This window comes from Natator depressus, chromosome 3 (assembly GCF_965152275.1).
Source record: "Natator depressus isolate rNatDep1 chromosome 3, rNatDep2.hap1, whole genome shotgun sequence".
NCBI lineage: Eukaryota > Metazoa > Chordata > Testudines > Cheloniidae > Natator > Natator depressus.
The window spans coordinates 147,550,644-147,571,650 of NC_134236.1; the positions used below are offsets into that span (position 1 = coordinate 147,550,644).

The window sequence follows — 21,007 nt, forward strand, 5'->3', positions numbered from 1 at the left end:
AGTTGACGGGAGAGCGCTCGGGGATCGATTTATCGTGGCTAGACTAGACGCGATAAATTGATTGCTGCCCACCGATCCGGTGGGTAGTGAAGACATACCAATACTTTCTCTGCCTGCTCTCTCCATTCATGTGCACGATCTCTGTTCAAAAATAAACCCTGATGATGGTTCAGCTACAGGGGCAGGTACTGCCTATCTCATTGGCTTCAACCATAAAACAAATGCTTTTGTATCTATGGAACCTTGTAGCTTTTGTCTGCAATAACTGATCATCTGAAATACATTCTTATAAAGCGACAGCAGTATATTTTTAAATGTTGCATGTCCATCTTCAACTACAGATGATCCAAAAGTGCCTGTTTGTATTTTTTGTATGTTTTGGAGTAGCAGCCGTGTTAGTCTGTATCCGCAAAAAGAAAAGGAGGATTTGTGGCACCTTAGAGACTAACAAATTTATTTGAGCATAAGCTTTTGTGAGCTACAGCTCACGAAAGCTCAAATAAATTTGTTATTCTCTAAGGTGCCACAAGTCCTCCTTTTCTTTTTGTTTGTATTGTGTATCTATGCAAGCTAAAACTGCTAGCTCCTGCTGCTGGAAATTGTTCGAGTTTGGAAAAAGTAAGGGAGGATCCTGTTATGAAGACAGTTGACTACAAAGCTTAGTCCATCAGATCTCAATAATTCAGTATTGTAAGCTATTTTTTTATATTGAAAAGGAGTATTTATAAAACAACTTGAGTTGTAGAGTAACTAGAATTTGAAGAGCACAGCTATTTCTTCAGCATTGGACAAGCTTCATCTTGAAGCTTTTAGGGCCTTACGCAAAGGCGACTGAAGCCAGTGAGAGTATGACTGCAATGGGCTTTAGACCGTGGACTTGACTATGGGTACGTGTACACAGAGATAAAAAACCTGTGGCTGGCCATGGTCAGCTGACTCCGTCTCACTGGGTTCCAAAAATTGCTCTGTAGGCATTCAAGCTTGGACCCTGCATAGGTGCAGGGTCCCAGAGTTCAGGCTCCAGCCTGAGCCCAAACATCTACACAGCAACTTTTAGCCTCGCACTCTTAGCTCCATGAGCTTCATTCAGTTGACTCAGGCCAGTCACGGCTATGCCGCAGGTCTTCTATCCCTGTGTAGATGTACCGGTAGAGACAGATTTTCAGAAGAGATCAGCATTGTTCTCAGTGGTTGTTGCTGCACATAGAGCATTTTTCCATATCTGGCTGCTTCCCTCAGGTGCGTAAATGGGAGCTGAGCTCTTTAAACATCTCAGCTGAATTGTCATTTCCTCACACTTTGGAGTAGAGGCTGTCTTCTTTCATCCCAGTAGATTCATGAATAGCATTGTCCTCACACCATCCTTCAAGATCAATAACGCATTCTTAAAATAGTATATTCTTGGAAAATAAAGTTGTCAGAGTTCCCTCCCCACTCTGAACTCTAGGGTACAGATGTGGGGACCTACATGAAAGCCCCCGAAGCTTATTTCTACCAGCTTAGGTTAAAACTTTTTCCCCAAGGCACAAATCCTTTCTCCTTGAATGGTATGCTGCCACCACAAAGTGATTTAGACAAAGAATCAGGGAAAGGATCACTTGGAATTCCTATTCCCCCAAAATATCCCCCCAAGCCATACACCCCCTTCCTGGGAAGGCTTGAGAATAATATACCAACCAAATAGGTAAACCAGATTCTTAAAAAACAACTTTATTATAAAGAAAAAAAAAGTAAAAGAAGCACCTCTGTAAAAGCAGGATGGAAGGTAACTTTACAGGGTAATCAGATTCAAAACACAGAGGATTCCCTTCTAGGCAAAACTTTAGTTATGAAAAACAGGGATAAACCTCCCTCTTAGCACAGGGAAAATTCACAAGTGGAAAACAAAAGGTAATCTAATGCGCCCTGCCTTATTTACTTACTCTTTCTGCAAAATTGAGACTTACTTTAGGATGGTTTATAGGAAGAGGAGTTTTCTGACGTAGTGCTTTGCTGCTTCCCAAGAGAACACACAAAACAAAGAGCACAAACAATGCCTCCCCCTCGATTTGAAAATATCTTCTTTCCCCATTGGTCCTTTTGGTCAGGTGTTAACTAGGTTATTTGAGCTTCTTAACCCCTTACAGGTAAGGAGGAATTCTTCGGCTACCCTGAGCTGTATGGTTATGACAAAAGTTTAGCAGTCACTTTTGATTATTTAGATCAATAGACCTCTAGGATTTACTATTTGGGCACTCTTGTATCTACAGCTGCATGTAAATGGGGTAATTGCTTATCTCAGTAGGAATTCTGCTTCTCACTGCTCATTATATGCAAAATCCTAGAAACAGCATGTTGAAAATAAGCATAAAATTGCATATACGTTATGTGTATGAGGGCATATCCACACTACAATGTAAGCCCAACATTTGAACTTAGGCTGAAGACACTCCAACAATACACAAATTTCGCTAACGCAGCGCTTGGATCCAGGACACTATGGGGGTGGAAGGTCCCAGCCTGAGTCAAGCCGGGACTCAGGGTTCAAGCCCTAGTGCTTTGCAGTGTAGACACAGCACTACTGGACTTACGCGCTTCAGAGTCTTCCAAAAGTAGTCCACAATCTCACAGTCTGACTTTCTTTGTCCTCTGGACAGTCAAGTCTGGTGGACAGTCAGTTTTTCCCACACTGCACCATGAAGAAAGGGCTAGAGCAGCCACATTTTGGGAGGGCACTAGGAAGTCTGGGCTATGGGTGACTGAAATCGGGCCCACATAATGCAGTGTAGACACTAAAGTCCCAGGTTAGGATTCAGCTTTGAACATTTCCTACCTGGGGTTATAAATTACCTCAAGCGCTATGTTAACAAACCTGGGGTCTGCTAACATGACTTTTACTAACCCTGAGTAGACATACCCCAACTATCAGAAATGTAGGCCAGTGTTGTAAAAATGAGATATAGCAAATAAAACTTGCTCTCTAGGCCCTTTCATGGGATGGATAAGAACACTGGTTTCCAATACAAGGCTTTTGATAGCAAACAAAAATTTTATAGACTGTAGAGCTGAAGAAGAATACATTTGAATAATTAATTGAAATCTCTGATTTTTTTAAAGTTCAGTTTTATTCATACATACTATTCCTTATTCATGAATATTTAGATAGCTAACAAATAATAAAATGTTCATATAGCCCAATATTTTTGTAATTTTAGCCTAATTTGATTGTTGTGGTACACAAATCCTTTAAAAATATTTGGTAGTGTGAATTACATATAACTCAAAAGAAGTGGGTTTTTTACCCATGAAAGCTTATGCCCAAATAAATCTGTTAGTCTTTAAGGTACCACCAGATTCCTCGTTGTTTTTGTGGATACAGACTAACACGGCTACTTGATATAACTTAGAAGGCAATCACTTTAGATGCATGCATTTCACGCTACAGGCTCTAGTGATTGGTGGAGTCTTATTAATCTCACACACTTCTAATAAGGATTTTTTTGTGGGGCTGGCAATAAGTGTACAAATATCATAGCTACACTTAGTATAAATCAATAATTTATATTACTAAAAATCAACTAGGGTAAGATGAAGAGAGAAAAGGGGTAGCTAGAAGTCGAAGGAGCCAGACTGCAGGCAACAACTGAAGTTCCTACACTCTCAGCCCAAGAGAAAAAGGAACTGAAATTTAGATGGGCTATACCTTCCTTGTTTAATGGGGAGTTTATTCTTATTTTAAATGGAAACTGGAACACAACTTTAAGTAGAGGGCCACAACCGTCACCTCCATAATTACCTCAGGCACTCAGGGCTAGATCCACAAAGGTACTTAGCTGCCTAACTGCCACTTTAGGCAACATTTAAGTGCCACTTACTTCTGTGAAACACCCTGGTCAGCTGTCACCTAACACTAAGTGCCTAAATTGCCTAAGTTTCTGCCAGTAAAGCTACCATAGCACCTACGTTTCTGCAGGTGGATATGTGTAAAATGGCTAGTCCTCATGCCATTGAGCTGCTCAGTGCCCTAGTGCAATTCTCAAAATAGACATTTTCCTGCATATCTTGCCTGTATGACCCAATCTGGTAGGTATGCTCTGACCACATAAAAACCAGCCAGATTAGTAATTTTTATGGCTAGCAGGCTCTGTGTGAGTGTGTCCAATAGCCCTGTGGGCAGGGGACTCATCTGGGATGTGGGAAACCTTTTCTCAAATTCCCATTCTGCCTGTGTTTGAAACTTAGGAATTCTTGATTTAGAGTAGGGACTTGAACCCCAGTCTCTCACCTCCCAATTGGGTGCCCTAATCCCCAAGCTATGAGGTATTCTGAGGTGGGTAGTGCTCAATCTCTCCTGTTGAAGCTGTTCCACTTTCTATAATAATTAAATATTAATTAGGCCAGACAGAAATAGAGTCTGTAATCTTGTGATCAGAGCACTCACCTGCGATATGGGAGACCAAAGATCAGGCCCTGCTCCAAATCAGGTAGAGCAGGGAGTTGAAACAGATCTCCCACATTCCAAGTGAGTACCATAACCACTAATCTATTGGTTATAATGGGGTACTGTCTCTCTTTCTCAATCCTCCTCTCTCTCTGGTTTTTCTTGAAACAGGTCTGACCTTGCCTAGGCATGTAACTCCAGGAAGGGTCACAGCTGAGAATCCTTAGTGGAGAGAGGTGCTTTTTTCTGCCTTGCAGTTAGGCATCCAACTATCTTTTGAAGGGATATAGGAAATGTTAAAGCGAGGGGTGGGGCCTACTGGCTAGCTTAGATGGTTCCACTCCCAGCTTGCTGGTTTCTGTGAATTCCTTTCTTAGGCACTTATCTCTCCTTATGCATTGTGTAGGGTGCATGGGCACCTAACTCACGGCTGAGGAGTTCATGCAGCACCAGGGCACTTAAAAGTTAAGCGTTGCAATGCTGAGCCTAAGTTCTCTTTGTGGATCTAGCCCTATTTGGTGCTGAGGAGAGTTTCTACATATCAACCAATATTGTCTCATTGTTTCCTTGTACTCCCCCTGTCTCTTGTCTCTATTATAAAGTTTTTAGGGCAAGGGCAGTCTTTTGTTCTGCGTTTGTATAGCACCTAACACAATGGGTCATTACAAAATCTAAACTTAATTTCCCCAATACTAATTTCTCCCTACTGTTACTCACACCTTCTTGTCAACTGTCTGTAATGGGCCACTCTCTTACCACTTCAGAAGTTATTTTTCCTCCCTTGGTATTCTGCTGTTAATTGACTGACCTCACACTTGGTAAAGCAACCCCCATCCTTTCATGTGTTTATACCTGCTCCTGTATTTTCACTCCATGCATCTGATGAAGTGAAAGTGACGAAAGCTTATGCCCAAATACATTTGTTAGTCTCTAAGGCTTGGTCTACACTATGGACTTAGGTCAAATTTAGCTGTGTTAGGTCGATTTAAAAATGACTGCATCCACACAACCAACCCCATTCCATTGACCTAAAGGGCTCTTAAAATCGACTTCTGTACTCCTCCCCGATGAGGGGAGTAGCACTAAAATCGACCTTGCTGGGTCGAATTTGAGGTAGTGCGGACACAAATCGACGGTATTGGCCTCCAGGAGCTATCCCACAGTGCTCCATTCTGACCGCTCTGGACAGCACTTTGAACTCCAATGCACTAGCCAGGTACACAGGAAAAGCCTCGGGAACTTTTGAATTTCATTTCCTGTTTGGTCAGCGTGGCAAACTCAGCAGCAAAGGTGGCCATGCAGTCCCCCCAGAATTGTAGAACGTAGAATGTTTCTACGCTCCCCCTATCATCATTGTTCCTGAGGTTTCGCAGATTAGAAGGCGAAAAAATGCACTCGCGATGACATGTTTTACAAGCTCATGCAGTCCTCCCGCACTGATAGGGCACAGCTTAATGCATGGAGGCATTCAGTGACAGAGGCCAGGAAATAATTAAGTGAGCGCGAAGAGCAGAGACAGGACACGATGCTGAGGCTAATGGGGGAGCAAAAGGACATGATGAAGCGTCTGTTGGGGGAGCAAACGGACATGATGAAGCGTCTGTTGGAGCTGCAGGAAAGCCAACAAGAGCACAGACCCCCCGCTGCATCCACTGTATAACCACCTACCCTCCTCCTCATGCTCCATAGCCTCCTCACCCAGACGCCCAAAAACGTGGCGGGGGGGAGGCTCCAGGCACCCAGCCACTTCACTCCAGGGGATGGCCCAAGCAACAGAAGGCTGTCATTCAAACAGTTTGATTTTTAGTATGGCTACAATAAGCAATGTGGCCTTCTCCTTCCCTCTTCCCCCACCCCACCCGGGCTACCTTGTCCGTTTCTCATTTTTTTTTAAAATTAATAAAGAAAGAATGCATGGTTTCAAAACAATAGTTACTTTACAAAGGGGATGGGTTTGCATCAAGAAGAAACACACACAACCGTCACACCGAAGCCTGGCCAGTCATGAAACTGGTTTTCAAAGCCTCTCTGATGCGCAGCACGCCTTGCTGTGCTCTTCTAATCGCCCTGGTGTCTGGCTGCTCAAAATCGGACGCCAGGCGATTTGCCTCAACCTCCCACCCCGCCATAAACGTCTCCCCCTTACTCTCACAGATATTATGAAGCACACAGCAAGCTGCAATAACAACGGGAATGCTGGTTTGCACTGAGGTCTGACCTAGTCAGCAAACGGCGCCAGTGAGCTTTTAAACATCCAAAGGCACATTCTACCACCATTCTGCACTTGCTCAGCCTATAGTTGAACTGCTCCTTACTACTGTTCAGGCTTCATGAGCCATGGGAGCAAGGGGTAGGCTGAGTTAGGTGCTACTGCATGGTGCTGCCAACTGGGAGAGCAGCCTAAGGCAGAAGCCTCCAGCTCGCATGGTATTCCAGACAGGACTGAATCTCCATGAGACGAAACTTAAAGAAGAGCATGACCTGGATTCTCTGGCTCCCATTCAGTGCTCTAAGAGGAGAATAGCCATGTCTGTCCAGGCACCCCGATTGACCTCACCGAGGTCTGCAATGAGCACCCAGGAGACGTACGATGGCTATCAGTCCTACTACACTGTCTGCTGCAAAGGCAAGGAGCTGCTGCTGTGTACCAATGCAGTACCGTGTCTGCCAGCAGCACCCAGAAGACGTACAGTGACGGTGAGCTGAGCGGGCTCCATGCTTGCCATGGTATGGCGTTTGCATGGATATCCCAGGAAAAAAGGTGCAAAACAATTGTCTGCCATTGCTTTCACGGAGGGAGGGGGCCTGACGACATGTACCCAAAACCACCCGCGACAATGTTTTTGCCCCATCAGGCATTGGAAGCTTAACCCAGAATTCCAATCGGCATCGGAGACTGAGGGAACTGTGGGATAGCTACCCACAGTGCACTGCTCTGTAAGTTGATGCTAGCCACGGTAGTGAGGATGTACTCCACCGACTTAATGCGCTTAGTGTGGACATATGCAATCGACTGTATAAAATCGGTTTCTAAAAACTGACTTCTATAAAATCGACCAAATTTCGTAGTGTAGACATAACGTGCCACAAGGACTCCTTGTTATTTTTGCTGATACAGACTAACACAGCTACCACTCTGAAAACTATCATGTTATGTCTTTCAAGTATGTTATTTCTACATACCTGGAAAAATAGTCCACTATGACCAGGTAATGATGTCCTCTACATTCACATAAATCTGCAGCTAGTCTCTTCCAAGGTCTGTCTGGTAGAGGTGTTGTTGTTAAAGGTTCCTTGTGTTGTATTGATTTGTTAGTTCTGTAATGTTCACATGCAGGCATTTTATTCTTTATGTCCTTGCTGATGCCTGGACACCACCCTGACTGGTTGGCTTGTTCATGGCCTTTAGTTAGTCTTCTCTCTCCTTCATGGATGAGATATAGGATTTCTTGTTTCACTGCATTTGGAATGATGATGCAGTCACCTTTATTAGTCCATTTGACTCACTTAATCGGCCACATAGTTTTTTTCTCGCTTAATTGGCCACATTGTCTTTTGTTGCTTCTTTAGTGTCCTTTGGATACTTGAGCTAGCTGCCCTAATGTAAATCACAACTTCTTGAAGTTGTGTGTCTGTCAAGGTTACTTTTTGTAGCTGGTATAGTCTGTTTTCTGACATTGGCCTGTATGTGTCCATAGCATCCACATACACCTTTACATCATCTTTGCGCTCACGGGTAGTTGAGTGCAATGCTGATTGCTCTGACAGTGTGTCAGCTACTATCAGATTTTTCCCAGGAACATATTTACAAACTTGGTTAAATTGCATTAACCTTACCAAAATATGGCATCTCAGCAGTGCTTGATCCAGGTCTCTTTCACTGATATGGGTTACAAGTGGTTTATGGTCTGTTATCAGTGTAAAAGAATTCAATCTGCACTGATATCTGTAAAAGTTCTCACATGCCCATATGCTTCCCAGGCACTTCTTTTCGATCTGTGCGTATTGTTTTCCTACTTATGTGAGCGTGTGAGAGCAAAATGCAGCTGATTTGCATTCAGATCCACATCGTTGCAACAATACAACAACTAGGCCATAGCTGCTTGCATCCACACTGATCACTGTGGGTTTGTTCATCTGTGGTACTTGAGAAACTGGAATGTTGAGATTTTTTTTAACATTTTTTAAAGTAATTTCTTGATTTGGCCTCCACAGTCAAGATGTGTTGGACTTTAAAATAGTTCATCCAGTGTTTTCATTAGTGTAGAAAGTTCTTGTGGGTATCATCCAACGTAACTTGTATGTGTCTCAGTGGTATATTCATTTGTGCATTCAATTCTCGAATTGCTTTTACTTTATCAAGGCTGGGACTGATTTCATCTTTCTTTACTGTGTCCCAAAAACTTGATTTGATGTAGGTGGAAAACACACTTTTCCTTGTTTACCTTCAGTCCAGACTGACTGATTAAGCTTAGAACTTCATTGAAGGTTTTGTTGTGTTCTTTCATCGATGACCCACATATCAAAATACTGTCCATGAAAACTGCAACTCTATTTGTGTTTAGTAACAGTTCTGCTATCTTTCTGTGGAAAACTTCACATGCACTGGTAATTCCAAAAGCTAATCTTCAAAAGCAAACTCTCCCAAAGAATGTGATAAATATAGTTAGTTTAGCACTCTCTTTGGGTAAAGGAATTTACCAGAATCTATAAAAGGCACACAGCTTGGGAAAATACTGTAGCTCCTATCACACTGGGGAGGAAGTCATCCAGTGTTGGGAGGATATATTTTTCTCTCCCAACTGCTTCATTAAGTCTTTTAAGATCCACACATTTGTATTTTTCCAGTTTTCTTTATAACCAGTACCATTTGGGGCACACCATGCTGTTGGCTCAGATATTTCCTCAATTATACTAGTCTGTTCCATTCTCTTTAATTCAGCTTCCACTTTATGAACCAATGTGATAGGAATCCTATAAAGTGTATGTACATCGTACATTTCAGCATTGACTCTTAAGGTTATTTGTCCTGGATCTCCTTTAAAAAGTCCAATATCACCAAATACTACATCAAGTTCTTCTACTTTTGTCACTTGGTCCATCATGGCTGCCATGCTATGGCCGAGATGGTTGCTGGTCTTTGATCTTTTGATCACATACACTCTGAATGCAACATTTTTGTTTTTGTAAATTATTTGTGGTGTGAACTGGCCCATGCAGTTCAGAATACCTCCATTGCTAGTCAGGGCTGTCAGGTGATTTCAGCTCTGGAAGGGGATAAAGTTAATTATATGTCCCTTCTGATATGATGGTCATGTCTGGTCCTAAGTTAATTTTACAGTTAATAGTCTTTCCATAAATATTCAGTTTCACTCTTCAGGCAAGCTTTTTGTCATCATAAGTCTGTAGTAGTCAGTTCACTGACTGCTTTAGTCTGGCAAATGGTTGCAAAATGTTCATATTGTGTGCACTTACGACATCCTGCGCCTTCAGCTAGACACACATCTCTTGGGTTATGAAATTTTCCACATCTTGTGCATTTAGTCTGAATGGCTTTATAGTTAGTCTGGCACTTTTTGCTCATTGCCTTAAGGGTTTTATGATAATTACTTGTAGTAATCACATTGTGTCTCTTTACAGCTTCTAAGCTGGTTTCTGGTTTTTTAAGGTACTCCTGCCTTGCGTTTTGGTGCTTCACTAGCTCACTCTGCTTTGTTTTGTTTTCTAGGTAACTGTGTGTAGGGTTAAATCAGTCTTTAATTGTAGCTGCTGTGAGAGGCTTTTGTCTGTAAGCCCAGTACCTGGTCTATTGCTGATATGTTCATGTTTTACAGCCCCCCCAATCAGTTCCCTGAAAGAGTTTAGTAGCAACGTGAAATCTTGCAAAGCACTGCTTCCACTCTGTCTGCTCTGAAGGTTTGTCAAAACTGAAGTTCTCAGGGGGCATCAAAGATTGGTATGCTGATGCAATTGATCCCAGAACCTTGGTTGCTTCCTTCCTGCCTCTGTTTGCCACCTTTCTTCCTGTTTTCCTTCTGTTTCTGTTCTCCTCCACTGCCAGTCTGGTTATTTTACTTCTGACACCATGTCCTGTACTCCTTGTACATGACAGCTTGCAAGGCTGCTACTAGGTGAGGCTCCTGTACCAGATATGGACTGGCTACACGGCTTCCATCCTAAGAGAGACCAGATGAGGTCTCTTTAACGTACTTTACTGCACTACCAGCTATGGCTGTTACCAGCTCAGGTAAGAAACGTTACACAGGCTGCCAGCTAGTGGCTGCGCCACACTCCAGTTTTGGCAACCCGTTGCAGACTCCATTCAACACCTGGCGCGTGGGGGACCCAGCCAACTCATAGGCTGGGATTCCCCGCTTCCGCCCCGCCCAGCACGCGCCGTGTGAGAGGCGGGGACAATAAAGCAGGCCCAGGTAGCCGCCCCCCCGTCAGAGGGACGGACACCCCTAGCTGTGACATCAGCCACAGAGGTGGCGGGTGACCTGTCCCCTTCGCACTTCGGCCACAGCCCTCCACGAGCCGGCATGGCGGAGGCTGCCGCGAAGGGGAATTGCCGGTCGGGGGCGGAGTCTCCCCAGAAACAGGGCGGTGACGCACGCCGGGCCCCTCCCCCCCACTTCCTTAGCCGTTGGCAACTGCGCTCTTGCTTTTTCCTCTTTCACCTCAGGGCTCTCACGCTGGCCGTCAGTTCCGTATCCGGCGTGGGACGCGTCACTTCCTGCTCGCGCCGGCGCTCTCTCTTTCCCCCTCTCCCCGGACCCGGATGGTGACTGGTGGCGGCCGCTGGGACTGTCACTGAGCGGCTCCCCGGGCCTGTTGTCCTGAGCGGTGGCAGCAGCCGGGAAGATGGCTGCTGCGGCGGCGGCTGCGGGGGCCTCATGCTCCTCGGCGGCGGCCGCTGGCCCTGGATCGGTCTCCGCTGCGCCGGGCCCCTGCGAGTGGCTGCTGCTGCGGGACGGCTGCCTGCGCTGCGACGCCGACGGGCTCTGTAGCCTCTGCTACCACCCGGCTCTCAACGCCATCCTGGCCGTGACGGCCCGCGGCGCCATCAAAGTCATCGACGGTACCTCGGGGGCCACGCTGCAGGCCTCGGCGCTCAGCGGTAAGGCCCGGCCCGGGGGGAGGCGACGGCGGAGGAGCCGGCCCGGGCTCCGGCCCGTGGGGTAGGGGCTCCGTGAGAGCCAGGCCCTGCTCGGGAGAGTCTGGGGCGGGAGGTGGCCGTGGAACAGCTGGCGCTGGGCTGGGGAGTCGGGCCCGGTGGCAGATGGGCAGGGCGCTGTGATGGGCCGGCTGCCGGCATCTTTTTTTTCCCCCCTGGTTGCTCCGCCGCCCGGCTGAGGGGCGGGGGTGGTGCGGCGCCTGTTTCGGTTGGTTTCTAGGGCCCCGGTTCTTCTGTACCTGGGGGTAACCTGGGTTTGGGGCTGGGAGACGCCTCCTCAGGACCGGTCCTGGCCTTGCTCCCGTATGTGAGGAGACTGGGGATCCCCGCCGAGACGGGCCGCTGCCCGGTTAAAAACCGGTGAGAACGGGGGTGAGGAGTTTGCGCGTGGGCGGGCAGGCGGGGCTGGGCTCCGCTCGGTATTTTCGGTCTCTTGGGGCTCTCCTGAGCTTTCCTGCCTCTGTTGATCAAACCTGATAAATCGTTGCTTTCCTCAGAGGCTTATGGGGAGGGGCAGCGCCGTGGCCAGCACTAAGACTTCCTTGTTCTTGAAAAATAAAATACAGACCGATAACTGATGGGGTGCCAGTGGAGCATCTGTATTAGAGTTATTAAAGGAATAAAGCTAAACAGTTGCGAAACAAAGTGGATTATGTGTTGGAGTGGCCTTGATTTTGTCTTTATACTAATTTAGTTGTTGCTTTGTAAGTAATAGTAGTGCACAGTGAAGGTTGCCAGATATTAGTACCAACCCGCTAGACTGTATAGGGCTTTACTTTAATCTTTATTGATGAAGATGCCAGTTATTGTGTGGTGCTAATTGAGTCTTGATCTAAACTTTATAAATCCAGATATTAAGTTTATGATATAGATCATGTTGATTGAAATTTATTTTAGGTTGAGAGGTAATGTTTGACTTCTGTTCCAAATCAACTTTAATATCAAATGACTTTAGATTCAAAAACCCTTCTGAGGTTTTCCTGAGGGCTTCTGTGCTCCTTGATTCTCACTGGTGACAACGATAATGTTTTTACCGTTATGTTAAAAAGTTCTTGCTATTCACTGCATTTGTGGGCATAAGAGTTCAACACTTACTGTAATAATTATCCACTTTTTCTTCTGTCCTGATTAGGAAACTGATAGTTGGAAAATAAGTTCCATGTATGAGGATTAGATCAGTTTCCCAGTTCATGAATTATCTTTCAAACACAAGTAGAATAAAATATTCTGACAGGATTTCATAGTTTGGGGAAATAATCTTTAATATTCAAAAATCTAATTCTAATATGTTACTATACTTCTGCTTTCACTATTGATTTTAAAATTATGTAGCTAGACTGTATTAAGAGGAGTTCCATTGGTGGTGGTTGCCAAAATCTCAAAAGAAGGAAGTATTGATGGCAGTACACAGGATTTAGCTTAGTAAAGTGAGGGCCTGTACTGATTTCTCACAAATTTTGCCAGTTAGGCTTGGGTAATAAATACACTTTCTCATTGAATATTAGCAATTAAATTATGAGATTGAACTTTGCAAGTGAGCAAAGGTTAGAAATCTGTACACACTTTTCTTTCATACATTAAAATATATAATTCCGAAATGGTAATGGTCTCAATTCTGAAGTCTCTCATTTACTAAGTATCAAAGTTTCATCTATGATGATCCATCAGTGGCAACACAATTGCAAAGTTTCCACTGAGTGCTTAGTTTGGCCTGGAGAACCTTTGTTCTTTTTTGAATAATTGTCAACATGTATTCCATTTCCAGCATGCATATGTCTGAGATCAGATTCTTTTTGGCTAACAGTGCCTGTTGGGATTGCACCTATTCCTTGGATGTCCTTGTGCCACCTCACCTGGGGGTATAAAGGATAGAGCGGACCCAACTGGCCTTAGTTCCTTCTTACTTCCTATAACAGAGAGATGGAACCTCTGCAGTGTCCGCTTACTATGTGCACTGTAAAAATCTTGTTAGGATAGGTAGTGGTAAATGTTTTTTGCTCTGTTTGTATAGCACCTAGCATGGTGCAATCTTGGCCTATTACTAGGGTCCATAGGTGCTATGGTAATATAAATAACAATATTTGTTGTTTACAACAAAAAGCTCTGACAAAAGTTTGACAAAAAGCTCTTAGAAGAGAGATCCCCTAAATCTATTATATCAGGACCTTAGCCATAGTGGCTGAAACAAAATCCTTGGGATTTAAAACTTGCCCCTTTTGTGGGTTTACTATCCCACACAGTGCTGGCACTCTAGGTGTGTTCTTTGCCTTGCAAAGGGACCCATCCCTGAAAGGTACTGGATATATCTCTCCTTCTCCAAGAGGACGCACAAAGCAAGGAGCGTCCCTTTTCAGAGCCTGAGGCAAAAGATTCTGCCAAGCCTGAACAGTCACTTTTGACTAGAGCTCTACCATCAACTACCAGGTTCGCTTTTCAGGAGATTGAACCCCTTGACTACTGACCGTGGCAGAGCTCACCCCCGCCCTCTGTTGTCATCAAAGAAGTGTCGGAAGGTATGTTGGTTCCAGCATGAGTGTAGGCATAGGTCACCCTCTCTGGCGTCTAGTAGAATGAGACACAAGATCCATCATGTCTCCATCTCTGCTTATTCTCCTCTTCTGAAAGGCAGTTCGCTGCCCAGAGCAGGTCCTTTTGACGCATCAGCACTGGCTGGTTACCAAGCACACACAGTATCACCAGAAACTGCGGTCTTCATTTCCCCTGGTAGCAGTGCTCTTGGTATTGATAACCTCTCAGCCTATGATGCTGATCTCCTGCACAGACTTTTTCAGAACCCAAGGTGTTCTCAATACTGAGGGATCTCTGTGACCACACAACCAGAGTCCCCATTGCTCTCCTTGTCCGCTGTTCTAACCTGTCCTTTTTAGAAGTGCTATTGCCTTGGTCCCAGTGAGGGAGCCTGTTCAGATTGTGGGTAGGATCTGAGAATGCCCTTTGACAACAGACAGGATAGCTCTCCCCACTCCCCTGGAAGAAGTATTTTCATTTTCTTCTTCTCCTTGTGAACATATCAGGGAGGTGTCTGCTGCCCCTCACTCTCCCTATTGTTAGCTGTTTTGGTCTGGAAGAGAATCCAGAGATTGCCCTATTGGCTGTATTGAACTTAGTGTGCAACCAGTTAGGAAAACTTCCTCCACCACCCTTCACTTGCCTCCCCTGTAAGACATCATACGTCTGTTTCTGAGGGTCACTTGGTACTGTCTTTCAGTCTGCACCAGCAGGAGCATGACGGTGAGCAAGAACACTAGCAGGAGATGGAAGGTCAATTGATCTTCCATCTCATGAGGCATGATAGATGCTTTGGAGATTTTGGTGGAAATACTGCAAGAAAAATTGCACAAATGACAAATTTTGCTCTCTTCCATGCCTATTAGTGAGGGATTGTTGGAACTGGCCAAGCATCTCTGGGGCCAGACAGTTCTGGCATTTGGATCTGGTGAACCTGTCAACACAGTCTTTGATCACATTACTGTTCTACCGGACCTGGTTTAGCAAAATAGAGGTCAGATATTGCACCCAGTTTCAGTATTATGTCTGACAGACTGGATGGTGGCTGGTTAACTGCCGTTGAAATAAATTGTTTTGCTGAAGTCCAGAATGTTTTAGCATGTAGCAGAAAAGCCTCTACTAGACTGACTTGTGCAGCAGAATAGAAGAGGTTTTCTATTTGAGCAGCAAAGCATCACCTGTCTTCTTTGGAACCCCTATTTCTGCTATTCAGGATTATCTGCTATTGTAAAACCTTTCAGACTATCCATCAGCTCTGTAAGTGTAAGCTTGCGTGTAGTATCTTCACATCATTCTCCAAGTCAGTCCTACTATATTTTCACATGCTACTCTTGAATGAGACCCTCAAGGAATCAACCACGTTTCCCTCCGTCTGGGATCCCTTTCTTTTTTGGGGCCTCAACACGGTGTTAAGTGACCTAATGGGACCTAATTTTGAGCCCCCAGTCTTCATAGACAGGTGAGAAAAAAGAACGCCGTTTTAGTGGTCAGAAAATCAGCTTAGCGGGTAGGGGACATTATGGTTGGTTCACTCTGTGGTTTTCCATAAAGATAAGGTGACTTTTAGGCCTCCCCGCCCCCCATTTCCTGACTAAAATTGTTCACAATCTTCATTTGAATCAGTTGATCAGCCTCCCAGTTTTCTTTCCAAGCCCCACTCAAATCAGAGGGAAAGCGAAACTGCATATCCTGGATGAGACAAGGCCCTCCAGAAGTTTCCCAAGGCTGTTTTTAGCCTTTGCAGATAGGGTAAAAGTTGTCCAAATAGGTATCTAACTATAGATCCTGTTACGAGAGAGCTATCTTGCATTCACGTTTGCTCCTTAGAGCCCATTCCACTTGGGCTCAGGAAGTTTCTATGGCTTCTCTAAGGGTCATCTCTACTCCAGAAATTAGCAAGGCAGCGCTAAATGGTGATCAGTCCACACTTTACCCAGCACTATTCCTTAGTTGAGGCTTGAAGAACAGATGCTCACTTAAATAGAGCTGCCCTGCAATCCTTGTTTTAAATAGCACTCCTAGCAGTCACTTCCTGACTCAGGTCACTGCTTGCTAGTCACCAGAAGTGGAATCCACATGGACAATCATACCAAGAAGGAGAAACAGTTACTTACCTTCCAGGGATTGTGGATCTTTGAGATGTGTTGTCCATATGGAATCCCCAACGTGCCATCCTTCCTTGCGTCAATGGAGTCCCATAGCAACAGGATTTTATACACTCAAAGAAACTGAGGGACAGTTGTCCCTGCTCTTCCCTTTATGCCTTTGGGGGTTGTGTGCGAGCCAAGAGGATGTCCAGGGCACAGATGTGATTCTAATCGACACTGCTAGCTGGAAAGAGGGCTAGATCTTGCATGCCTGGGGGTATGTCTGCATCAAAAGTAGAATCCATATGGACAACCATCTCAAAGAACTACAGTTATTGCAAGGTAAATTATTATTCTTTATGGCTGACAAGGATGATGCACAAGAAGGAATAGAACTTTGCTTGCCTAATTTACATGTGTTTAGTTGGAAGTTTAAAAAACTAAATGAAATGAAAAGGATATTATTTATATTTAACTGATAAAATAAACTTAACTCCATTATGCCACTGTTAAAGTAAATACATTTAGGACTATGTAACTGGAATTAAATTAAACCACGACAGTCAACATATTGTAATATTTTTGTACAGAGAACTACCTTAACTTGATACAAAATGTAGCAAATAAATGATGTACTTCTGATTTGCCTTTCATTCTGAAGGATTCAAAAACACTCTCAAAACTGAGTTCATTTATCCTCCAGTTAAACACTGTCATGCTTCTAAATGAAGGTAGCTATTCTGTGCTCTCAACTTAAACTAGGGGAAAAATGGGTAAATACTTTCCCCAGTTACAGCCACTCTAGAGAATTTAGGTAGGTCCAAAACAAGTTACTGAAACGTGTATCTGGCCTTTATGCAAGGTTTAACACCTCTTACTTTTGTTAAAAGCTCTTCTAAAGAGGTAGCTGTAGCTGTGATACCGGCAAAAACCAATGTGTAACTTTGGCAAGGGATAGTGTCTAAGCAACAAAATGGTGCTTCACTTTGAGTTTTCATTGGAGGCAAAAGTATCTAATTCACATGGTTTTGGAGACCAACCTTGCCTATGTGAACCAAGTGTAAATCAAAAATGTTTTTCTGGCCTTATCTACACTAAAGACCTTTGGTATCTTCCCCTGATGTAATGACTGTAGTCCCTCTAAAACGCCTATAATACTCCTCATGTCCGCTCATACTTCTAGTGTTGCACATGCATTACAACCATTGTTTGGATTAGATTTATTTCAAGTAAGGCTAACCACCACGTGCACCTTAGTCTCTAATATGGGTCGAGACTGCTGGTGTAATAGCCCCAATAGCTCACTTGCAAGCTATACCTACAGTGAACAAGATCTTCTGATGCCACATCTTTTCACCACTTGTGTTGCAGCCTTAACTGGGTGACATGTCTAGACATAAATCATCATGTTGTCAGCTGGTCTCAAGCTGATGTTTGACTCATGGTTCGATTTGGGCAGAGGAAAAGATCCAGGGCCAGTTGAACTGGAGCATATGCAAAACCCAGGTATGTGAGTAACCATATTCAGGAGTGCCAAGCCATGCCTTGACAAGGTAAGGACTTAATGGGATATTTTTCAAAATCACTTAGGGATTTAGTTGCATAAGCCCCATTGAATATCAGTGGAACTTGTGCACCTAAGTGCCTTTAGGTACTTTTTGAAAATCCCACTAAAGATTCTGTGCAAAAAGGCAAAGAAAAACCATGAGTCTGTTTTCAGGTGTAAAACTTAATCCTTAAGGGACTGGACCAAATCCTGTGCACTTGCTGCTCTACATGACATGGAGGCTGCTTGTGATGTAACTGGTGGGGGTGAAGAGAGGACGGCTAAGGGGTGGTGATAAAAGGAAAGCAGCACCTCCATCTGCTAGGTGGATCATGGGGTTTACAAGGAGGCAAACAAGAGATGCCCAATCTGTTGCTGGGACTTCAGGATCCCTTTAGGATAGATATTAGGGCTGTTGGTTGATCGCAGTTAACTCATGCGGTTAACTCTCAAATTAATCGCGATTAAAAAATTAATTGTGATTAATCGCAGTTTTAATTGCACTGTTAAATAGAATACCAATTGAAATTTATTAAATATTTTTGGATGTTTTTCTACATTATTCAAATATATTGATTTTAATTACAATACAGAATACAAAGTGTGCAGTGCTCACCTTATAATATTTTTATTACAAATATTTGCGCTGTAAAAATGAGAAATAAAAGAAATAGTATTTTTCAGTTCACCTCATACAATACCGTAATGCAGTCTCTTTATTGTGAAAGAGCAACTTACAAATGTAGATTTTAAAAAAAAAAAATTTTTTTAATGTAACCAAGGTGGATTTGATTTAAATCACTAGTCAGGAAGACTCGATTTAATCATGGATTTCTACATAAAAGTGCATTCTTGTTGGTTGTTATAACCTTAATACGTATTTTTCACAACTCAGAGATAGATGTAGGTTTCATTTTTAGAAGGTACACACTATATATTTTTAAAGTGATTTATTCTGAAAACTTTTCAGACTGGTTTTACAGCTATACCAAAAAATGAATGATTGTTTGGTTATTTCATTTACCAAAGGTAATTGAAGTAGATGTTTATGAAGTCATTGGGAGGTGAACTATCTCCAGTTCAACAGGTTAATCATTAATATTTGGAGGATTTTCTTGCCATGCTGTATTAGGAGAAGTACATCACCAGACAGACATTTTAAATTGTTTTGTTTAACTAAAACCACAACGTTATGTATTCTGGATTTTTTTTTCTTCAGTAGCAAACATATAATTTAACAAAACCAGCATATAAATTTTTAAACATTCAAGTTTTTTAAAATCAGGTTTGTTTTTGTTTAAATTGTTTTAACTAAAATAATTAAATGAAATATTAAAAAAACAAAAATTAAGTAGACTGTTAGCCAGGTCAATATGAGAAACTTAAAATATTGGCTTATGCAGCTAACTCGGTAGTCTTCACCTTCATTTTCCTGTGTGTTCATAATCTGGAAAAGAAAAACAAGCTTTCCTGCTTTTTCAGGTCCCAAACGATTTCTCAATTTTGAATGAATTAGTCTAAAGGAAGAAAATATTCTTTCTACACCAGCAGAAGAAGCTACTGCTGTTAAAAGTGAGATTATCACTTCAACAGTCTCTGAATCAAAGTGCTTAAGTGACTTCCACCCGGTTCACTGGTGTGACTTTCTTTCAAACATATTATTTCTTGAATGGTTCTTATTCCCAAATTGGGTTTCTCTTACGGCCTGCCGCCATTATAGGTTTTCCCTTATAGTGAGAGAATGGTATTGTAGATCTCAAATCAATGAAGGCTACACTCAGACCTTAAGACTTCTGGAATATGCTGCTCAAACAGTTTCACTTTTGTTTCTACTGCCTGTCCCTCCCTTCTCACATTTATCTCAGACTTTTTCTCCTTGTCCAGATCTATTTCGCCCCCAACAATTTATTACTCATTGAACTTTTGAAACTTTGCACTTTTAGAGAGAGGTAAGGGATTGACTCCTTGTACACAAATCTTCAGAGGGACAATAGGGTTGAGGTCTGTTGTTTCTCACCTCTATATATTTGTTTATTTTTATCTATTTAAAAACATTTTTGCTGTTAACAAGCATGTTACCTCCGGAGACACAAATCTGCAGTTTGAGAACTGCAAAACTAAGCATCTCTGATGGTATCTTCTAGACTGAGTACTGAGTCCCATTGGGTAGATAGAAAGATTAACCTAAATCTATACAGAAGCCCCTGGAACACCATAAGATTGGGTCCCTAATCCATGAACTATTGGAACTCATTTACAAAACTTTTTTTAAACATTACATGAATATATTGTTTCATACTATAGAATTTATAATCCCTATTCTGTGATGAGAGAGGGTTTTTTCCTCAAAGCGTTTATCAAAAAAATCCGATTTAAATAAAAAATCCATTATTTTTTAAAAAAACAAATCATTTATTTTTATCCACACTGTATGTAACTACACTCAAAAACAAAACCGTTTAAAACTTTAGAGCCTACAAGTCCACTCAGTCCTACTTCTCATTCAGCCAATCATGAAGACAAACAAGTTTGTTTACGTTTATGAGAGATAATGCTGCTGACTACTTATTTACAATGCCACCTGAAAGTGAGAACAGGTGTTCTCATGGCATTTTTGTAGCCAGCATGGCAAGGTATTTACTTGCCATTTATGCTAAACATTCGTATGCCCCTTTATGCTTCAGCCACCGTTCCAGAGGACATGCTTCCATACTGATGACGCTTGTTAAAAAAAATGTGTTAATTAAATTTGTGACTGAACTCCTGAATAGTATGTTTCCTGTTCTGTTTTATCTGCATTCTGCTATCTATTTCATGTTATAGTAGTCTCAGATGATGGCCTAGCACGTGTTCGTTTTAAGAAGACTTTCACTGCAGATTTGACAACATGCAAAGAAGGTACCATTGTGAGATGGCTAAAGATAGCTACAGCACTTGACCTAAGGTTGAAGAATCTGAAGTACCTTCCAAAATCTGAGAGGGATGAGGTGTGGAGCATGCTTTCAGAAGTCTTAAAAGAGCAACAGTCCAATGTGGAAACTACAGAACCCGAACTAGAAAAAAACAAAAAGGAGAATTAACTTTCTGCTGGTGGCGTCTGATTCAGATGATGAAAGTGATCATGCGTTGGTCTGCACTGCTTTGGATTGTTGTTGAGCAGAACCCCCTCATTAGCATGGACGCATGTCCTCTAGAATGGTGGTTGAAGCGAAAGGAAATATGAATCTTTAACACATCTGGCACATAAA

At 42.9% G+C, this 21,007-nt stretch overlaps 1 protein-coding gene across 1 annotated transcript in view; it reads left to right on the top strand.

Moving 5' to 3' along the window:
- Positions 1 to 11,201: 11,201 nt before the first annotated feature.
- BIRC6 (baculoviral IAP repeat containing 6) overlaps positions 11,202 to 21,007 on the top strand; it is a 319,973-nt gene continuing 310,167 nt past the window's right edge. Inside the window, 3 exon segments of the mRNA XM_074949013.1 lie at positions 11,202 to 11,218; positions 11,220 to 11,274; positions 11,276 to 11,540. Of these exon segments, the coding sequence (XP_074805114.1) occupies positions 11,202 to 11,218; positions 11,220 to 11,274; positions 11,276 to 11,540 (337 nt within the window).